A 21,859-nucleotide genomic window follows, 5' to 3' on the forward strand; every position below is an offset into this window, starting at 1 on the left:
CCCTCAGCCACATGACAAGCAAGCAATTCCGCACAGATGGTTCTCCTTTGCTCTTTATGGTGTTCGGTTAGACAACGAGGGACCCAGCGGGAACAAACCTTTGAATATCCCAACTGGTGAACAATTGTGACAGCACTACCAACAGAGATGTCAAGTTGAGCACTGAGTTGTTTGATGGTGATCCGTCGATCATCTCGAACGAGTGTGTTCGCACGCTCCGCCATTGCAGGAGTCACAGCTGTGCACGGCCGGCCCGCACGCGGGAGATCAGACAGTCTTGCTTGACCTTGCGGCGATGATGACACACGCTTTGCCCAACGACTCACCGTGCTTTTGTCCACTGCCAGATCACCGTAGACATTCTGCAAGCGCCTATGAATATCTGAGATGCCCTGGTTTTCCGCCAAAAGAAACTCGATCACTGCCCGTTGTTTGCAATGCACATCCATTACAGACGCCATTTTAACAGCTCCGTACAGCGCTGCCACCTGTCGGAAGTCAATGAAACTATACGAGACGAAGCGGGAATGTTTGAAAATATTCCACAAGAAATTTCCAGTTTTTTCAACCAAAATTGGCCGAGAAAAAAAATGTGTTGCATTACTTATTGAACTGCCCTCATAGATAAATTGAAAGCTCCTGCGGTTGTTGACAGTTTCAAAGGGAGAATCAGACAATGGTTGATCAAAATGTGGGTAAGGATCACAAAAGAAGACAAATGAGTAGCTTTGAGAGATGAAATAGGGAAAGTAGTTGATGATCACATGGATAAAAAGATAAGACTAAATAGAAACCGCTGGATAAATCAGGAGATACTGAATTTAATTGACAAAAGGAGAAAATATAAAAATGCAACAAATTAAGCAAGTGAAAGGGAAACCAGATGTCTGATAAATGAGATTGGTAGAAAATGCAAACTGGTTAGAGGTTTTAGAACCATGCATTAAAGAGATCTTTGGAAAGAAGGAAATTAACTGTATGAACATCAAGGGCAAGCCAGTACTAAGCAATGAAGGGGATAGGCTGAAAGGTGGAAGGAATATATTGAGGATCTATGTAAGGGAAAGAAACTTGAAGACAATATTATAGACAGCAAAGAGAATGGACATGGAGGTGAGATGGGAGATATGATACTGTGAAAAGAATTTGGCAAATCACTCAAAGAGCTAACTAAAACAAGACGGCTGAAATAAGACAACCTTCCCCGAGAGCTACTGGGATCTGTGGAAGAGTCCGCCACGATGAAGTCATTCAACCTAGTGTGCAAGATACAACATATGAGACAGACAAAATATCCTCATACTTCAGCAAAAACATAGTTATTTAACTTTCGAAGTGCTGACAGGTGTGAATGCTAATAAACCATCAGTTAAAAGTCATGGTTGCGAAATACTGACACGAATTATTTACATAAGAATGCAGAAGCTTGTAGAGGTCAACTGTGGGGAAGATCAGTTGGATCCCGGAGAAATGTAGGTACATGTGAGACAATAGTGACTACAACTTATCTTAGAAGTTAAATTGAAGAAAGGTAAGCTTATGTTTGTAAATTTAGAGGAAGCTTTTGACAATGTCGACAGGTCTACACTCTTTGAAATTCTAAAAGCATCAGAGATAAAATATAGTTAGTGAACAGTTATTTACAGCTTTTGCAAACCAGGCTGCATTTAAAAGAGTTGAAGGGCATGAAAGAGAAGCAGTGGTAGAGAAGCGAGTGTGACAGACTTATAGCCTATCCCAATTTTATTCAGTCTGTACTCTGAGCAATGTGTTCAGAAAGCCAAGGAAAAATTTAGAAAGGGGATTAAAGTTCATGGAGAAGAAATAAAAGCTGTGTGGTTTGCCAGTGATGTCGTAATTCCATTAGAGACAGCTAAGGACTTCGCAGAGCAGTAGAGCAGTTGAACTGAAAGGATAATGTGTTGAAAATAAGTTATTAGATGAACATCAATAAAACTAAAACAATGGTAGTGAAGTATAGCCAAATTAAATCAGGTGATGCAGAGGGAATTAGATCAGAAAATGAGATGCTAAAAGTAGTTGGCATTAAAATAAACGATGGTGGATGAGGTAGTGAAGTTATAAAATTCAGTCTGACAACAGCAAGAGAAGCATTTCAAAAAGAGGGGAATTTGTTAATGTCTTATGTAAATTCAAGAGTTAATCATTTTTTCTGAAAGTATTTGTCTGGAGTGTATCCTTGTAAGCAGGTGAAATGTGTACAAGATGAGCATAGAAGCTTTTGATTGTGGTGCTATAGAAGAATGCTGAAAGTTAAGTAGGTAAATTGAATAACAAATGAGCTGGTAGTGAAAAAAAAATTTTTTTTGGGGGGGGGGGGGGGCGGGTTATGGCACAACTTGACTAAAAGAAGGGATGAGGCGATAGTACACATCCTGAGGTATCAACGAATTGTCAGTTTGCTAGTGGAAGGAAGGAAGGAAGGAAGGAAGGAAGAGTGCACGTGTTGTAGTGTAAAGACGCATATGACTCAATGATTTTTGTTTGAAATATGACCATGTGCAGACTTCGTCACCTACATCATTTACAAAACACTAAAAAAATTATTTAAATTCTTGTAAAGTTCTGTATAAAAGATTCTTGAACGAAACTGTAATTAAAACACCTTCAGTTGAGTCGTTTGTGCAAAATTACGTCACTCAGTCCAACCGGTTTGCACAAAACTTTTGAAATTTAGATGTCATTTGATTCTTCTTGGTAATTATATTCTTGCAAGTTATCTTATTTTTCCCATATTAAAATTAGACTGTAAAACCTTTAAGCTTCAAAAATCGAAATCAAACTCTTCTGAAAATTAATGTCTTGGAAAAATTCAGTAATAATTCTTCCTCAATACAGCTCTTCATAAATAATTCTCAAACACGTATTTAAGCTTTAGAGCACACACTGTTTTATTGTCTTCGTATATGCTACATACAGATGTGAACATCAGACTCGACAAAACAGAACTGAACAAAATACAACATGAACTAAACATTCTGTGACGTCATTACAATGAAAAATTATAATTTTTTATTTATTTGAATGTTGGAAGTTCGACGCAAAACCTGGTCACAGGATCTTCTGCTGCTCTTTGGCCATTGACCCGCGATGTCCATTTGGGAGGACGATGGTTCAATCCCGTCTCCAGCCATCCTGATTTAGGTTTTCTGTGATTTCCTTAAATCGTTTCAGGCAAATGCCGGGATGGTTCCTTTGAAAGGGCACGGCCGATTTCCTTCCCCATCTTTCCTTAACCTGAGCTTGTGCTCTGTCTCTAATGACCTCGTTGTCGACGGGACGTTAAACACTAATCTCCTCCTCATCCTCCTCCTCCTCCTCCTCCTCCTCCTCCTCCCGCGACATCTAGTGGCCAGCAATTTTCTTTCTGGTTACGGCAGTGAAGATGCTGTTTCCGCGAGTTGCGCTGTTCTCTCCAAACTTGAAACATACAAAACAAAAATACAAACTTTAAATATTTTACAAACATAAGAAAATATTACAAATACATAAAAAAACTCTAAATTAAACTTATATTTACCTGCAAACTGAGCTGATCCTTGTGGAACGTGACGCTTTAATTTTGGTCCCATTACTGTGTGTGTGTGTGTGTGTGTGTGTGTGTGTGTGTGTGTGTGTGTGTTGTGTGTGTGTGTGTGTGTGTGTGAGATAGAGAGAGAGAGAGAGAGAGAGAGAGAGAGAGAGGAAGGAAGGTACAGAGAGAGAGAGAGAGAGAGAGAGAGAGAGAGAGAGATTGGTGAAGGGGGGAGATGGTCAAAATTTTACGGGAGATGAGGCTCGAACACAATAAGCAGTTTCAAATGGATGTTGGTTGTGGTTGTTATGCAGATACGAACTGGCTTGCACAGATAGACTAGCATAAAAAGCTGCATAAAACCACAATCACGGCAATAACATCATCAAATTCTGTAGCTCTTTGTTGGCATTGCTGTGCGTGATGTAAATTAGGACTATAAACTTCTACTGTAAATGGAAACTGTAGAGTACAGCTGTATTTTTCGCCCCGCTGAAGAATCAGCTTAAATATTCAGTAGGAGATCTGTGCTCTTTTAGTGCTAAAAGTTTTATTGATTTATCTATTTCTTGAGGATCATTTACAGAAAAATTGTCTTCCCACTACCCCAACTATAGTCAGAATCTTCTTTTAGTGCACCAGCTCTGAAATCCTTCTTTGTATCATCCTAATGGTGATGTACACCTATTTATTTATTTATTTATTTATTATTTATTTGTCCTGTAGATCAAATCAGTACAATGGCTTGTACAACTGATATGGGATAAGTCAATACAAATATACAGTTTGCAGGAGTCTAAAACAGTAAGCAAGAGCACAGAAGAATGATTATTTTACATTACCTACAAATTATGTTACTTAAAGTTACAGCTTTACAGAGAATTGTTACATGATGTGACAAAATTGACTTAATAACATTCAGCTTTGATACATTATCATGCACTAAGAAAATTTTGATTCGAAATATTCCTGGATGATATGAAAGCAGTCTTCTATTAAAAGAGATTTCACCATCTGTTTGAATTTATTTATTTCTTGGATTTCTTGTATAAAAGTTGGAAGATGGTTATATAATTTTATTCCCATGTACTTGACACCATCATTGTACAGTTTTGTTGAGTGGGGAAGTATTCTTAGAAAGGTTTTTGATCTTCTGTCATAATCATGGTAATCCATATTTTTGCTAATTTTGTTGATACTTTTTTTTGGTAAAGAATAATAATTCTAGTATGTATTGGCATGGGAGGGGCAAAATATTTAGTTTCTTAAATAATGGTTTACAAGTGTCTCTTTGTTTTTTGACCATAATTGTTCTGACTATCTTCTTTTGCAGTTTGAATATCTTAATTGATTCAGAATTTTGGCCCCAGAAGATGATTCTGTAGTTAAGTACAGAGTGAAAGAATGCATGGTACATTGTGGTTAGGGTACTTGTGTTAGTGACGTTCCTTATTGATCTAATCATGAAGCATACTTTACTAAGTTTTGTGCTGGTAACGTCAATGTGCCTTTTCCGTGTGAGCGTATCAGTAATAGTGACCCCCAAAAATTTTATTTCATTTTCAAGTTTAACATTATTTTTTTCCAGTGATATAGTTGGTAGTAATAGATTTCTGTTTTGGGCAGTGTGGAAGGTTATTCCAATTGTCTTTTTTGCATTAAGAAGCAGCCTGTTACTTTGAAGCCATCGACTTATTTGATCTGTGGTCCTATCTGCAGGGTGTCCCAGCTATCTTGTCCACCCAAAATATCTCTGGAACAATAACAGCTATTGGAAAACGACTTTCACCGGTATCAATGTAGGGCTGGGGCCCATGAATATACATATTTGGAAACATTCTCAAACGAAAGCATATGTGTTTTTTAACACAAACTTATGTTTTTTAAATGGACCTCCTATATTTTTTCTTCAGCAATCCATAGCATGACAAAGCACATACACAATGCCATTGATTGCATCGCAATATTCCCATTACATCCCGAGATATTGAGACGCGAAGTTGACGTTTGAAACACCCGACATGCGCTGCTAGCGCACGTCCTGAGGCTCAGGCGTGAACCCCATACTGCCCGTAGTCGCGATGTGATTGAGAAGTAAGTGTCCCTCTTGATAAGTATGGAGGTGTGATTAAACATGTCAATCACATCGCGATTACGGGCAGCATGGGGTTCACGCCTGAGCCTCAGGACATGCGCTAGCAGCGCATGTCGGGAGTTTCAAGCGTCAACTTCGTGTCTCAATATCTCGGGATGTAATGGGAATATTGCGATGCAATCAACGCCATTGTGTATGTGCTTTGTCATGCTATGGATTGCTGAAGAAAAACTATAGGAGGTCCATTTAAAAAAACATAAGTTTGCGTTAAAAAACACATATGCTTTCGTTTTAGGATGTTTCCAAATATGTACATCCATGGGCCCCAGCCCTACATTGATACCGGTGAAAGCCGTTTTCCAATAGCTGTTATTGTTCCAGAGATATTTTGGGTGGACAAGATAGCTGGGACACCCTGTATATTAGATTGGAGAATTTGTTCGGGCGCAGATATAAGTACAGAGGTGTCATCAGCAAACAAAAGGGTTTTTGTGTCTGGTAGGCTGTGAGGAAGGTCATTTATGTAAAGTAAGAACAGCAAGGGGCCCAGGACGGAGCCTTGGGGAACGCCTTGCTTTATGGTATGTATGGAGGAATGTACAGTGCTAGCTGTACCTGAGAGCTTAGTTTCATTTAATTTGACATACTGCTGTCGGTCTTCCAGATAGCTTTTAAACCAGTCATAGGCATTTCCTCTTATTCCATAGGAATGCATCTTTTGCAAAAGTATCCTATGATTAACCATGTCGAAGGCCTTTGTTAGATCTAGGAAGATACCAATGGCTGGGAGTTTTTTGTCCATAAGCTCCAGTGCATGATCTAGAAATTCTTGTATTGCATCAGTTGTAGCTTTCTTACTTTGGAAGCCGAACTGAGCAGGTGACAGGGTATTTTCTTTGTCTAGAAAGGATGTGATTCTGGTGGCCATTATATATTCAAATACTTTACTAAAAGTTGAAAGCAGTGCAATGGGTCGATAATTACTGGGATCCTCTTTGCTTCCTTTTTTGTGGACAGGTATGATTTTTGCAATTTTGAGCATACCAGGAAATGCACCATTCAGGAATGAGAAGTTTATTATGTGGGCTAGGGGTTTACTGATAAGGTTACTGCAATTATGAAGGAGGAAGCATGGAATTTTATCTTGTCCAGCAGATGATTTTTTTTTTTTTTTTTTTTTTTTTTTTTTTTTAATTTTGCTTTGAAGTGTCTCTTCTATTTCAATTTCACATGGAGGCCTTAAAAATAGAGTCTCAGAGCATAAGTTTGGTTCTAGTTGTAAGGGACAGCTATTTTTAAGATGGTTAGCCAGGTTTTCCACTGTTTCTGTAAGGTAGTTATTGAATTCCTCTGCTGTTTCTTTCCCACTAGAGACTAATTTTCCATTTATTTTTAAAGTAATATCACTTTGTAGTTGTTTTCCTCTATTAGTATTCATATTAATAAGTTGCCACATGCTTTTGCTCTTATTTGATGACAATTTGAGGTAGTTATCATTCTGTAGCTTTTTGGCTGCGTTTACTACGTTCCTTAATATCTTTTTATATAGAGTAAAGTATGACTTAAATGCTTCACTACTGCCTAGTTTGGATTTGCTAATGTAAAAAAGTTCTCTTTTTCTTTGTGATGATCTAATGATTCCTGGAGTGATCCAGCTGGAGAGTTTTCTATCTTTGTTGGTACATTTTGTTTGTAAGGGAAAGTGGCAATTAAAATAATAACAGAAAATATCCAAGAATGCTTCATATTTGCTGTCTACTGTTTGAGCCTCATATACATTTTGCCAGTTTTCATTTTGTGTATCAAAGAGGAAAGTATGCATGTGGGTTTTATTGAAGTTTCTCCTCTGTACAGTGATTTTATTGTGTTCGTGACTGTTATTTTGCAACCAGACCTGCATAATTAATGCATTGTGGTCTGAAAATCCTAGTTTGACGGAGGATACAGTACAATTTATATTGCTTGCTACTTGATCCAGACAAGTGGTACTGTGATTTGTTATCCTGGTTGGAGTGTTGACCATTAGGTCTAGGTTGTAGCTGTTCATAAAAATTTTAATGCTTAGATGGCTAGAGTTTTCTGAGAGAAAATCTATGTTATAGTCACCACATATTAGAACACTATATGATTTTCTTTTACTTAGATTTTCTATTACTGGTGCTAGATTTTTGTAGAATGTCCCTATGTTACCCGAGGGTGACCTGTAAAGTGCTATTATATAAACAGTTAGATCTGTAAGCTCTACACCTGACAGTTCTATATCTTTTTCAATACTATACGAATTTCAAATATCAAGAGGTGTAGCAGTAATCTTGTCTTTTACAAATATGCAACTACCTCCACCTTTGTGAGATGTTCTTGAGAAGTTACCTACGAGTTTAAAATTTGGTACCACAACACTTTCTATTTCAAAAGACCTCATGAAATGTTCATTAATAAATATTATCTGTGTATCTGACAGTTCACTTGCACTTGATAACAAAATTTCTAATTCATTAAGTTTGGTTTTGAGCCCTTGTACATTATGGATGTATACTTTTAGATCAAGAATTTTTTTTTGTTTAATTTTCTTATACATTGGTGAGGAGGTTCAGACTTTACCTTATTTACTACAATTTGCTGATCGAGTCCTTTGCAAGTTTTATGGTGTATCTTTAACTTGTTTGATGATGCTATCTTTAAGTTGTTTGGTGATGCTAAGTTTTTTCTTTTCTCAGAGGGGGATAGAAAAAATCCTCCTTCTTGGGTATATTCCACCTTGATCTTAAATTAACACTTACAGGTGTAGCTGCTGCAGTCCTTTGTGGATCTTCTGATGTCTCCTCTTTCCTGCTTTCTTCGTTCTTGTCAAATTTGCTTTTCTCATTTTTGCCTGTAAGTCTTTCAGGAAGCAGATAGACAGATCTATTTCGTAATAGTCTTTCTTTAATTATTTCACTGATGTGATCGCACATAACACTTTTTCCGTCGTAATTAAGGTACATTCCGTGTTTGGTGTGCAGGTTTCGATGTAGTTTACTTATGTCCAGTACATCTCACTTTGGATATTCTGCACACAATTTCTTAATTTTGATGTTAGTTTTCCTAATTTCTTTATTAACGCACTTGGAGGTGTAGAATCAGTGCTACTGAAGTTCTTGTCATATAAATTAAGTTTGTAGTTCTGTCTTTGTGAAATACTGTTGTTGGTCAGTAGGGTTGTTCATTAATTCTTGGTTTTCACCGCATTTGTTCACTGGAAGTATCATATCTGTACCCAGAAATCACAATATGAGGTGTGGCAATAAAGAAATGAGATTCATTGTAGTGCGCATTTCTGGCTTTGTCCATGACAAAGAGAAGATGGGGGAATAACATTGGGACTCTCCCTGACATGCGTACAAAATTTTGCACAGCTGTGGTTGCCAGTCTAGCTGTGAGCCTTCTTAGAAACAGGTTGTATGTCTGAATTCTGCCAGAATTATGCTATGCTCTGAAGTACGACAACATGTTAACATCAAATTCCTCACAAAACTTGGAAAATCCGCCCCAGAAACTTGAGATTTCTTGAAAGAAGTTGATGGTGATCAATGTCTATCTCATATGCAAGTTTTCGAGTGCGTCAAGAGGTTCAAGGACAGTAGGAAAGACATCAAAGATGATCCAAAGTCGAGTCATCCTTCCACTTCGAAAACTGAAGAGAATGTGGAGACGATCAGTTGAAGTGCTTGAGAAGACCACTGCCTGAGCATTTTAGAAATTTCAGAACTTGCCTGCATCAGTAAGGAAACCATTAGACAGATTTTGCACAATGATCTGGGCATAATCTGTGCTAAAGTAGTGCCAAGAACCCTCACAAACAAGCAAAAGCAACATGAGTGGATTGTTGTGCTGACACTCTTGTAAACATTGAAAATGACACTGATTACCTCAGCAAAGTAATTATGTGTGAAAAAACATGGATATCCCAATATGATCCAGAGACTAAAAGAGCCCTCAATCCCCTAGGAAGAAGAAAGTGTGCATGAGCAAATCAAAATTGAAAGCAATGGTGATTGTTTTCTTCAATATCTGAGGGGTTGTCTACATTGATTGGGTACCAGATGATCAGACTGTTGATCAAGCTTATTATGTAACTGTTCTGAAGACCCTCCATGAACGCGTGTGACGGAGGAGACCAGATCTGTGGAAGAATTGCTCATGGATTCTTCGTCAGAACAACATGCTGGCCCATAACACTATGTCTGTGAACAGATTTTTGACAAAAAACAACCAGTGATGGAACAGCCACTGTACTCGCCTGATCTAGCATCATGCGATTTCTTTCTCTTCCCAAAACTGAAGTCTGCACGCAAGGGAACCAGATTCGAGTCCATAAATGCAGTAAAGGAAAAGGCAACAAGCCTGCTCAACAGCATAACACAAAAAGACTCGCAGCAGTACTTCCAACAGTGGAAAATTCATGTGGAATGGTGCAGATTTCATGCAAGGGACTATGTAGAAATAGACAATATTTCAGTTTTATAAGTTTTTCAATAGAAATTTAGAGCATGAGTCCAGTTTCTTTATTGCCATACCTTGTATATTTCTTCCTTGGTAATGTTCAAGGTGAAAATCAATCTTTACCAAAAATATTGTGACTATGATAACTAAAGTTCAGCATCCATACATCTATCTGTATAATCTTCAAGTGAGAGGTGGCAGAAAATAAGTGTAGAATAAATTTAAAATTTCTTAGTGATGGGAGCACACAAGTGGAAATCTCCTCTGTTATATCTGTCAGTTAATGTACTTTTACTGCAGTTTTTTTACTGCATTACAGGTACATTGTTTGATACATGTAGCAAGGGAGATTTCCACAAGCATACTCTTGTCACTAATCAATTTCAAATTTATTCTACACTTATTTTCTGCCATGTTTCACTTGAAGGTCATAAAGCCTGATAATGAATGCTGAACTGTAGCTGTCATTGTTGTTAATAGATTGATTTTTGCCTCAAAATACCAACATATCAAGGAAAATGTTTTGTGCCATTTGGGTATAGATGTGATACATCCAGTGAGCAGATGTAATGAAAACCATGCAGTCTTTAAGTGCAACTGATTGTTTCATGCAATTGGGAATTTTTTGTTTCAGCTGATTTAAGTAAATGCTGGTTTCGTAAAATTTACTCATTTTCCAAAGTATCAGAGACACTTTTACTAGGATGGATATCAGGTAAAGAAGCAGAGTATATGGAAACATTAGCACACGAGGAAGTTGCAGAAAAGTGCACGGAGATACTGAGAAAGTTTCTTAATGATCCATTTGTACCTAAACCAAAGCTCTGTGTATGGTAAGTATACCTTTATTTATTATTTACAAGATTTTTTTACAAACCCTTGAAAATATATAAAAATATTTATTTCTCTCACAGTACCAGTTGGCGCTCTCAGCCTTACACGAGAGGTTCCTACACTGCAATGGCTGTCGGTGCTAGTCAGGTTGACATTGAGAGCATAGCACGACCACTTTATGCCAGCTCACAGGAAAAGAAGGTATAGCTAATAATTCTGTTTATTGAGGGGGAATTACTGTGGTATTTCCTCACGTTGGTATGGACTGCAGTGTTCGCTCAACAGAACGGTATGGTGAAATGTAAAGCTTTATGTTGCCTTTTGTTTTTATTGTAAGCACGTTAGTGTTATCTGCTTATAGAAACTCATAGAAAGTTGTATTTCCTCAGATACTTACTAAAAACACTGCCTGACAATTACTAAAAACACTGCCTGACAAGAAAAGGGAAGCACCATAAAGGGGAGAAGGAAATTTTTTTTGTCAGGCAGTGTACTTATGATAGTGCCTCTCGTGCTGGGATCTATGTGAGCTGCCCTTCCTTTGCAACTGTCCCCAAAGTATCCCATCCTTTCTAAGAAAGGAACTGTGAATTCGCAAATCGAGGGTTGTGTCATTTATTTTTATATATGCCTGTCAGAGTACTAATACACTACTGGCCATTAAAATTGCTACACCAAGAAGAAATGCAAATGATAAATGGGTATTCATTGGACAAATATGTTATACTAGAACTGACATGTGATTACATTTTCATGCAGTTTGGGTGCATACATCCTGAGAAATCAGTACCCAGAACAACCACCTCTGGCTGTAATAACAGCCTTGATACGCCTGGACATTGAGTCAAACAGAGTTTGGATGGCGTGTACAGGTACAGCTGCCCATGCAGCTTCAACATGATACCACAGTTTATCAAGAGTAGTGACTGGCGTATTGTGACGAGCCAGTTGCTCGGCCACCATTGACCAGACATTTTCAATTGGTGAGAGATCTGGAGAATGTGCTGGCCAGGGCAGCAGTCGAACATATTCTGTATCCAGAAAGGCCCGTACAGGACCTGCAACACGCGGTCGTGCATTATCCTGCTGAAATGTAGGGTTTCGCAGGGATCGAATGAACGGTAGAGCCATGGGTCGTAACACATCTGAAATGTAACGTCCACTGTTCAAAGTGCCATCAATGCGAACAAGAGATGACCAAGACGTGTAACCAATGGCACCCCATACCATCACACCGGGAGATACGCCAGTATGGTGATGACAAATACACGCTTCCAATGTGCGTTCACTGCGATGTCGCCGAACACGGTGCTCTGAACAGAACTTGGATTCATCCCAAAAAATGACTTTTGCCATTCATGCACCAAGGTTCGTCTTTGAGTACACCATCCCAGGCGCTCCTGTCTGTGATGCAGTGTCAAGGGTAACCCCAGCCATGATCTCCGAGCTGATTGTCCGTGCTGCTGCAAACGTCGTCGAACTGTTCGTGCAGATGGTTGTTGTCTTGCAAACGTCCCCATCTGTTGACTCAGGGATCGAGACGTGGCTGCACGATCCGTTACAGCCATGCAGATAACATGCCTGTCATCTCGACTGCTAGTGATACGAGGCCATTGGGATCCAGCACGGCGTTCCGTATTACCCTCCTGAACCCACCGATTCCATATTCTACTAACAATCATTGGATCTCGACCAACGCGAGGAGCAATGTCGCGATACGATAAACCGCAATTGTGATAGGCTACAGTCCGACCTTTATCAAAGTCGGAAACATGATGGTACGCATTTCTCCTCCTTACATGAGGCATCACAACAATGTTTCACCAGGCAACAGCGGTCAACTACTGTTTGTGTATGAGAAATCAGTTGGAAACTATCCTCATGTCAGCACGTTGTAGGTGTCGCCACCAGTGCCAACTGTATGTGAATGCTCTGAAAAGCTAATCATTTGCATATCACAGCATCTTCTTCCTGTTGGTTACATTTCGCGTCTGTAGCACGTCATCTTCGAGGTGTAGCAATTTTAATGGCCAGTAGTGTATTTCGTTTTCTGATGATAAGTACCGGTCAGCAATTTTGTCTCTTAATTACTGCTTTCCTGAGTGAATTTTCCTTTTTATACAAGTGAGGCTTCATAATTTTATGTATGGATCAGGTCCTGTAGACAAAAATTCAAGTGAGTGACTCTTTTCTTTAGAACTGCATAGGCTAAGAAATGGTAAGGTTATGCAGGCGGCTAAGAGTAAGTAGAGTAATTTCATGTTGTTGTAAGACTGCTGATGTTGATGTGATGGCGTAGTGCACTTACAACCGCAATTGAAGAAGCCATATTGCCATCAGTCTACTCAATATCATTTACAATCCACGAGGTAAAAAATATTTTTCTATTGTTTGTATTAAGTGTTGGCACTTAAAACTGTAGACTTTTTGAGGGAATGAAAATGTGGCTTTTTACTCCAAATAAAATTAAAGAACAGTTAACTTGCAACAAAATAACGTGAGTTGGAGTATTTTGTCATAACAGTTCTGGCACTACTGGCAATTCTCTGAATCTTTACTTGGGAGACCAGGAACATGCAACAGCAGAAAAAGCTTTTCAAGTACCAGGAATTGAACAACTTGAACCTTTTAGCCCTTCATTAGTGACCGATCCATCACTTAATTAATTTCCAGCAAAATATGCTCAACAACTGAATGAAATCTGATTACCAGTGATCTGAAACTGGGAAATCTTTAAACCTACCACAAATGTAATAGAGTATTTCAGAAAATAAGAGTTTGGACACCACTGGACCTTTGCAGGTATTCATGCAGTTTTTCCACTTTCTCAAATCAAATTAAAAGAAGGGACTGTTCAAAAATGGAGGAGTCCTACTAAAAAGTCACAAATAACTACATATATTAACTACTTAGAAGCAAAAGAAAAGGATAAACAGCAGCTGCAGGACACAAATTCAAATGAATTGTAGAGCTCTAAAAAAAAAATATGAAAACAGATACTGTGTAAGTATTAGAGACAAAAGAAGGAACCAGATATGAAGACGCTATTACAGTTTGGAAATGTTGATGGAAAACCTTAGGGGCACAAAATAGTGCAGCTGAAGAGGACAAATTCACCAATTGTACAGGATGGGAGCATTCAGATTCTGAGGACCAGGTACAGTTTATTTATACAAGAAGTGGTGGCACGAGGAGTGCCTTCCATGAAGGAAGCAGTCCATTTACCTGTGTGAAAAGTTAATGCAACCTCTTAATCTCATAGTATACAGCTGATTTCATTCTTTCTTCCTTTTTTTGTTTTATTTTTATTTATTGCAGTGTGATTTCTTGAAAATTAACTATGTTCTGTGATGTTCTTCATTGATAAATAACAATATTTATGTAATATTGTGAAGTTAATATTTTTTTATAACTCGGGACATTACCCAAACTCCACTAGGTGCAGACTCTTAGCCTCTCTTATCCTTACAATTCTGTGTAGAATAAACACATCAGGAACTAAGGTGCATGAGGAGAGCATGTTTGCAGGTTGATTCATTGGTGGAGGGTATTTATAAAAAGAGAAAAATGTTTAAAATTAACTCTGGATTATGGAAAGAGCAGTGAATTTAAGAATACATTAGATTTATTTTAACCTGTGTTATTGCTTACATATTTTAATAGCAGTTTGAACTTGTCCTCGTACATGGAACTATATGCGGCTATATGACTTTATTAGTACAGCAAACAAAATATGATGGTAATGCAACTAATTCATAGGGAACGTGATTTGTCCACACACAAGATAAAATATCTCGAACATAGCTGTCCATTCTGTTAACAGCTCTGCAGCCACACAGTTCATGGAAGTCTCTGCACAGTCTTAAAAGAGTCTGATAAATGTAGAAACATAACTTGACTATATAGACTCTACAGTTATCTGGTTTTTTTTGCATCCATACAGTAATTTATACTTAACTATGTACATAAAGTCTCAGATGTCACTTCAAGTTTATATCATCGTCTCCTTTTTGCTTCAAATCGAAGTTGAGGTTTATAGGCAGTTTGAAACTGAGTTGATCCATGAGGCCTTTGGGATTGCCATAAAATTATCCAAGAAGAATTCTTCTCCACTAGGACTTTATTAATGTTGTTAGAGGCTTACGGACCCGTTCTATCCTATAGAAGTCATCTGTCTTGCCCAATTCAGTCATGTATCCATTTTATATGTTATTCCTCTAATGTTATGTTGAGGAAATAATAAATAGGGTGTAAACTTCAAAATTTTTAGGTGTCCATACTGATGAGAATTTAAACTGAATAGAGCACATTTCGTATCTCCTAAAACAACTTGGTTCAGCAACATTTATCCTTAGAATCATTGCAAATCTTGGGAAGACTTGACATATTCTGCATGTTTCATTCATTAATGTCATATGGAATAATGCCCTGGTGTAACATCTCTTCAAGCAAGGAAGTCTTCATAGCTCAGAAAATGTTCTACGAGAATAGTATGTGGTGCTCCACGATCAGATTCTAGACAACTATTTTTAGGAGTTTGGCATTATGACTACTGCTTCACAGCATATATATTCCCTCATGAAGTTTGTAGTAAATAATCCACTGCAGTTCAGTAGGAAAAGTGAAAGACACAATCACATTACCAGAAGCAAAAATGGCATTCATTACTCAACATCAAGGTTTTCTTTCGCACACAATGGGGTACACAATGCTGCTACTAAAACTTTTGATCACTTGTCATTTTAAAACAACCAAAAAGTGTTTTCTTGACAACACGTATTCCATAGAAGAATTTCCATTATAGTAATCTGTCAAAGTTGGTGGGCAGGAATTACTAACTCACATCATTAAAAAAAAACCGACCTGGTATGGATCCCAAACTGATGAGCAATACTCAAGTATAGGCCGAACAAGTGTTTTGTAAGCCACCTCCTTTGTTGATGGACTACATTTTCTAAGGACTCTCCCAATGAATCTCAACCTGGCACCCGCCTTACCAACAATTAATTTTATATGATCATTCCACTTCAAATCATTCCGCACGCATACTCCCAGATATTTTACAGAAGTAACTGCTACCAGTGTTTGTTCTGCTATCATATAATCATACAATAAAGGATCCTTCTTTCTATGTATTCGCAATACATTACATTTGTCTATGTTAAGGGTCAGTTGCCACTCCCTGCACCAAGTGCCTATCTGCTGCAGATCTTCCTGCATTTTGCTGGAATTTTCTAATGCTGCAACTTCTCTGTATACTACAGCATCATCTGCAAAAAGCCACATAGAACTTCTGACGCTATCTACTAGGTCATTTATATATATTGTGAAAAGCAAAGGTCCCTCAACACTCCCCTGTGGCACGCCAGAGGTTACTTAAATGTCTGTAGACGTCTCTCCATTGAGAACAACATGCTGTGTTCCGTTTGCTAAAAGCTCTTCAATTCAGCCACACAGCTGGTCTGATATTCCGTAGGCTCTTTGTTTATCAGGCGACAGTGCAGAACTGTATCGAACGCCTTCCGGAAGTCAAGGAAAATGGCATCTACCTGGTAGCTTGTATCTAATATTTTCTGTGTCTCATGAACAAATAAAGCAAGTTGGGTCTCACATGATCGCTGTTTCCGTAATCCATGTTGATTCCTACAGAGTAGATTCTGGATTTCCAGAAATGGCATGATACGCGAGCAAAAAACATGTTCTAAAATTCTACGACAGATCGATGTCAGAGATACAGGTTTATAGTTTTGCGCATCTGTTCGATGACCCTTCTTGAAGACGGGCACTACCTGTGATCTTTTCCAATCATTTGGAACCTTCCGTTCCTCTAGAGACTTGTGGTACACGGCTGTTAGAAGGGGGGCAAGTTCTTTCGCATACTCTGTGTAGAATTGAATTGGTATCCCATCAGATCCTGTGGACTTTCCTCTGTTGAGTGATTTCAGTTGCTTTTCTATTCCTTGGACACTTATTTCGATGTCAGCCATTTTTTAGTTTGTGCGAGGATTTAGAGAAGGAACTGCAGTGCGGTCTTCCTCTGTGAAACAGCTTTGGATAAAGGTGTTTAGTATTTCAGCTCTACGCGTGTTATCCTCTGTTTCAATGCCATCATCATCCCAGAGTGTCTGGATATGCTGTTTCGAGCCACTTACTGATTTAACGTAAGACCAGAACTTCCTAGGATTTTCTGTCAGGTCGGTACATAGAATTTTACTTTCGAATTCCCTGAACACTTCACGCATAGCCCTCCTTACCCTAACATTGACAGCATTTAGCTTCTGTTTGTCTGAGAGGTTTTGGCTGTGTTTAAACTTGCAGTGAAGCTCTCTTTGCTTTCACAGTAGTTTCGTAACTTTGTTGTTGAACCACAGGGGGTTTTTCCCATCCCTCACAGTTTTGCTCGGCATGTATATGTCTAAAACGCATTTTACGATTGCCTTGAGCTTTTTCCATAAACACTCAACATTGTAAGTGTCGGAACAGAAATTTTTGTTTTGATATGTTAGGTAGTCTGAAATCTGCCTCTAATACTCTTGCTAAACAGATAAATCTTCCTCCTTTTTTTTAATATTCCTATTTACTTCCATATTCAGGGATGCTGCAATGGCCTTATAATCACTGATTCCTTGTTCTGCACTTACAGAGTTCAGGCCTGTTTGTTATCAGTGGGTCTCCAAGATGTTATCTCCACAAGTCAGTTCTCTGTTTAATTGCTCGAGGTAATTTTTGGATAGTGCACTCAGTATAATGTCACTCGATGCTCTGTCCCTACCACCCGTCCTAAACATCTGAGTGTCCCAGTCTATATCTGGTAAATTGAAATCTCCACGTAAGACTGTAACATGCTGAGAAAATTTATGTGAAATGTATTCCAGATTTTCTCTCAGTTGTTCTGCCACTAATCCTGCTGAGTCGGGAGGTCGGTAAAAGGAGCCAATTATTAACCTAGCTTGGTTGCTTGCGCACTTATATGCCACTCAGAACAAATTAATACGTTCAAGAAATTGTTACTAACAGTTTTGTTTGCCTCCAAGTAGTCATTGGCAAATTTGGTTCTCGAGTCCAACAAGATGTAAACCAGTCAGTGGAACAGCATCATAATGTGTATGCTGTGGCCAGGAAATCTGGAAAGCTCGCAAACGATACCTACCATTAGTTACTGGACAAAGTTTTGTGACCAGTCATGGGATGGGCAAAGCTGTTGCTCCTTATACAATGTCGTGATTGTCAATGAAACTGGAATATTGAAGGTTCCTTACAAGTAATTCCACCAAAGTGTATGCCATTCTGTCAACCCTACCACATATAGGTTTACTGACAAGTGAAGAATTACACTTGCCCATTACAGAAGTGTTCTGTTCTCACCGCACAGCAAATGGCAGTCACAACTATGAGCGATACGACTAATAAAATACACCCTTGGATCTGTAATCAGTTGTAGGCTGTTAATAAAATGCTTCGATATGTTTGTTTTGACATGAAATTGTCACCAAATTGTGAGGTATTTAGCAACACTGGTTGGTTAGCTGGTTTCACATTTCATGGATTGTAATAAATTGTAATGATGTGGAATTAATCATTTTAGTTTCACATTGAAAATTAATTTGTAAATGTGGCTACATGCTGAATGTTTACAAGGTGGGTGTTTTTTAATATATACAGAAGTATGTTAGTAATTCTTACACACTACGTTTTACACATTGCCAACAGCGGAAGGAGTTTCAAGAAACTTTTACAGTTTGTTTTCAAATTTTACTTTGCTCTCTGTTACACATTTTGTATCACTGGGTAAGCGATCAAAAATTTTAGTTGCAGCATTTTGCACCCCTTTTTGTGCTAAGGAAAACCTTAATGCAGAGTAATGAATGACATTTTTCCTTCTAGTATTGTAATTATGCACATCATTGTTCCTTTTGAACTACAATGGATTATTTACAACATACATCATGAGGGAATAAATGTACTGTGAAGCAGTGGTCAGAATGTCAAACTCCGTAAACAGATGTCTATGAGATGATCGTGGGTGAGCACCACATATTATTCCTACAGCACATTTTTGAGCCATGATGACTTTCTTTCTTAAGGATGAGTTACCCCTAAACAGTATTCCATATGACAGTATTGAGTGAAAATAAGCAAAATTTGTTAATTTACTGATTTGTCTCTCCCCGAGATTTGTAGTGATCCTGAGTGCAAATGTGGCTGAACTGAGTGGTTTTCAGAGTTCCAAAATGTACTTTTTCCAGTTTAATTTCCCATCAGCATGGACACCTAAGAATTTTGAAGTTTTTACCCTATTTATTATTTCCTCACCACATGTTACACTTATCATTGGTGTAGTATGCCGAGATATGCAGAACTGAATATCTCGTGTTTTTCAGAATTTATGTGAGAGTTTTTTATATGTATGCTTGGATAGATTTGCTAATGTCATCTACAAAAAGAATTAGTTCTTTTCCTAATGGTATTCACTTAAAAATATGTGACTGTGATATAAGTGTCATGATGCTCTGAATTTCTATGCACTGAATATTTTTATGATATATATCACCCTAGGAAATGCACTGGTTCTCTTTAAGTATTAAAAAATTGAAATAATAGGGTTTATATGCTTTTCATATAAGATTTGTGATGGTAAAATGTGAAATGCTTGTTTCTTTCTTCAATAAATCCAGTGTATTTCTCAATGTTACAAAAAATATTGAAGTCACATAGTTCTTCTCAAAATAAAAGGAAAAAAAGGAAGAAAAATAAATAAAGTATTGGATTTGAACTCGAGGTGCAAACAGTTGAAAAGTGCTCTTAGACAAAATCCTAAGCCTCACTTGGTTTAATGCTGCATGTGTTAATTGATGAAGCAGTGTCAATACTTTGGCTGTCATTTTCTCAGAAACTGTTGGGTGTTGGCTCCTAAGACAAAATAATTGTCTCTTTTATTTTCAACCAACTTTCACCAAGCAACGTTTAGACTGTTGCAGAAAGCAACCTATGGCAGGTTCCTCCTGTAAGACATAGTTCCAGGAAACTGCTGATGTAACTCCATGCCCGTACATGGAACATGGCATTCGTTCAGTATTTCCACACAAGAAACGTAACTGTGCCAATCCCTATGGATCTCAGATATCTGTGTTGAGAAATTAATATGCTAATGAAATTAGTCACCACATCCTGCATCCCTCAGTACTGCTGTGATGATATTAGGCTTGTTAAAGTAAGATTGAACTGTATTGACTCCATGGAAGCTGACGTGTTTCATTTCCTGTAATTTGTGGACTTTTTGTTCTCTCTCTCTCTCTCTCTCTCTCTCTCTCTCTCTCTCTCTCTCTCTCTCTCTCTCTCTCCCTCTCCCTCCCCCCCCCCCTTCTTCTTCTTCTTCTTCTTCTTCTTCTCTCTCTTTTTTTCTCTTCCTGGAACTCTACCATTGCTGAGCTTTTCAGTGAAATTTTAGGGTACTAGTTGGGGATTGCATCGCACCAGACCGGGATGACAATAGTATCAGGTGGTGGACACTCCCCACTGCAACCTTGAGTACTCAGCGTTAAATCCTGAGTTTTCAGATGTCACAGCTTGTGACGTCAGGTCACCAAGTACCTGGTGCTGCCTCTAGATGGCACACCCAATGAGTCATTTTTTAAGCTGTGGTCGTTCTTCTCAAGAATTGTGAAAGTGGCTGCAGTGTATCGGAGTTATCATTGGATTTGTTACACTTTGTGTATGTGTTTGCCCTCTGGTCAGACTGCAGGTTGTACAGATTTTATACCAGTGAGCCTAAATATGAACTTTTATCTGACAATAAGACCTTATGGACTGGCCCTGTTCGATTTTCTTTGTGTGTATTTATAGGATTTGAAAGTCTGTGCTAGAAACACATTGAACAGCAACAGTTGCTCATTGTGTGTGCATTTTTCTTTTCTGATGAAGTCTTAGTGTGTATGCTATTCAGTGTGTCATCTTTATGGTGAGTAGCAGTGTGTCCTTTTCATGATATCGTTGGTATTCCAACCTGCACTTTCCACTGTTAAGTTAAAATTTGAGACAAACATGTGAAATGACTTACATACATCAATAATACTTCAGAATGAATTTCACTCTATATCTTCTCTGTTTACCACTAATGGCCACTAATTTCTTCTTCCTTCATTCCATGAAGAAACGGGTATACAGAATGCACCAGTATTACTGATGAAATTTCCTGGAAGATTAATTGGTGAGGAAGTCTCATTTCAGCTTACACTCCACTGCAGAGTGAAAATTAATTATGGACATTTATAATGTATATAAGTTTTTTCACGTGTCTGTATCAAAGCTTAATTTGTCAATATTGTGAAAAGGATAGACTGCTACTCACCATATAGAGGATTTGCTGAGACACACACAAGCACAACAAAGAGGCTGCTATATGTTTAAACTTTTGGCCAACTGACCTTCTAAAGTAGAAAACACACACACACAGTCACACAAGTACAGCTCTCTCACACATCACTGCTGTCTCTGGCGTCTGAGGCCAGACTGTAGTGGCCACAAACAATTATCACATGCGTGTGAGTTGTGGTTTGTGAATATGTGTTTGTTTTCTACTTTAGAAGAAGACTTTTTGGCTGAAAGCTTCAATGGATAGCAGTCTTTCTGTTGTGCCTGTCTGCGTCCAGCATCTCTCCTATGTTGTGACTAGCAGTCTATTCTTTTCATAATATTGTCATTATTCCATACTGGATTTTCCATTGTTAAATTTTAATTTTTTTCATATGACCCATAATTGCAAACAAAATGATCTCAATTGTATTAGAAAATTGTGTTTCAGTATTTCTTTATTATAATTTCCACTTGGCAAAAAATGTAGAATTTCAATTTAAAAAATTAAAAAAAAGGTTATACAGGAGATTCCAACCATAAATCATTCCATTACTAGAGTT

General features: G+C 38.1%; 1 protein-coding gene across 1 annotated transcript in view; it reads left to right on the top strand.

Moving 5' to 3' along the window:
• The window catches only part of LOC126454952 (spermine oxidase), an 80,563-nt gene that overhangs the window by 40,108 nt on the left and 18,596 nt on the right, over window positions 1-21,859 (top strand). Inside the window, exons 4-5 of the mRNA XM_050091140.1 lie at window positions 10,747-10,945; window positions 11,027-11,147. Coding sequence (XP_049947097.1) covers window positions 10,747-10,945; window positions 11,027-11,147 — 320 coding nt within the window. The remainder of the gene's footprint in view (window positions 1-10,746; window positions 10,946-11,026; window positions 11,148-21,859) is intronic.

This window comes from Schistocerca serialis, chromosome 1 (assembly GCF_023864345.2).
Source record: "Schistocerca serialis cubense isolate TAMUIC-IGC-003099 chromosome 1, iqSchSeri2.2, whole genome shotgun sequence".
NCBI classification, from domain to species: domain Eukaryota; kingdom Metazoa; phylum Arthropoda; class Insecta; order Orthoptera; family Acrididae; genus Schistocerca; species Schistocerca serialis.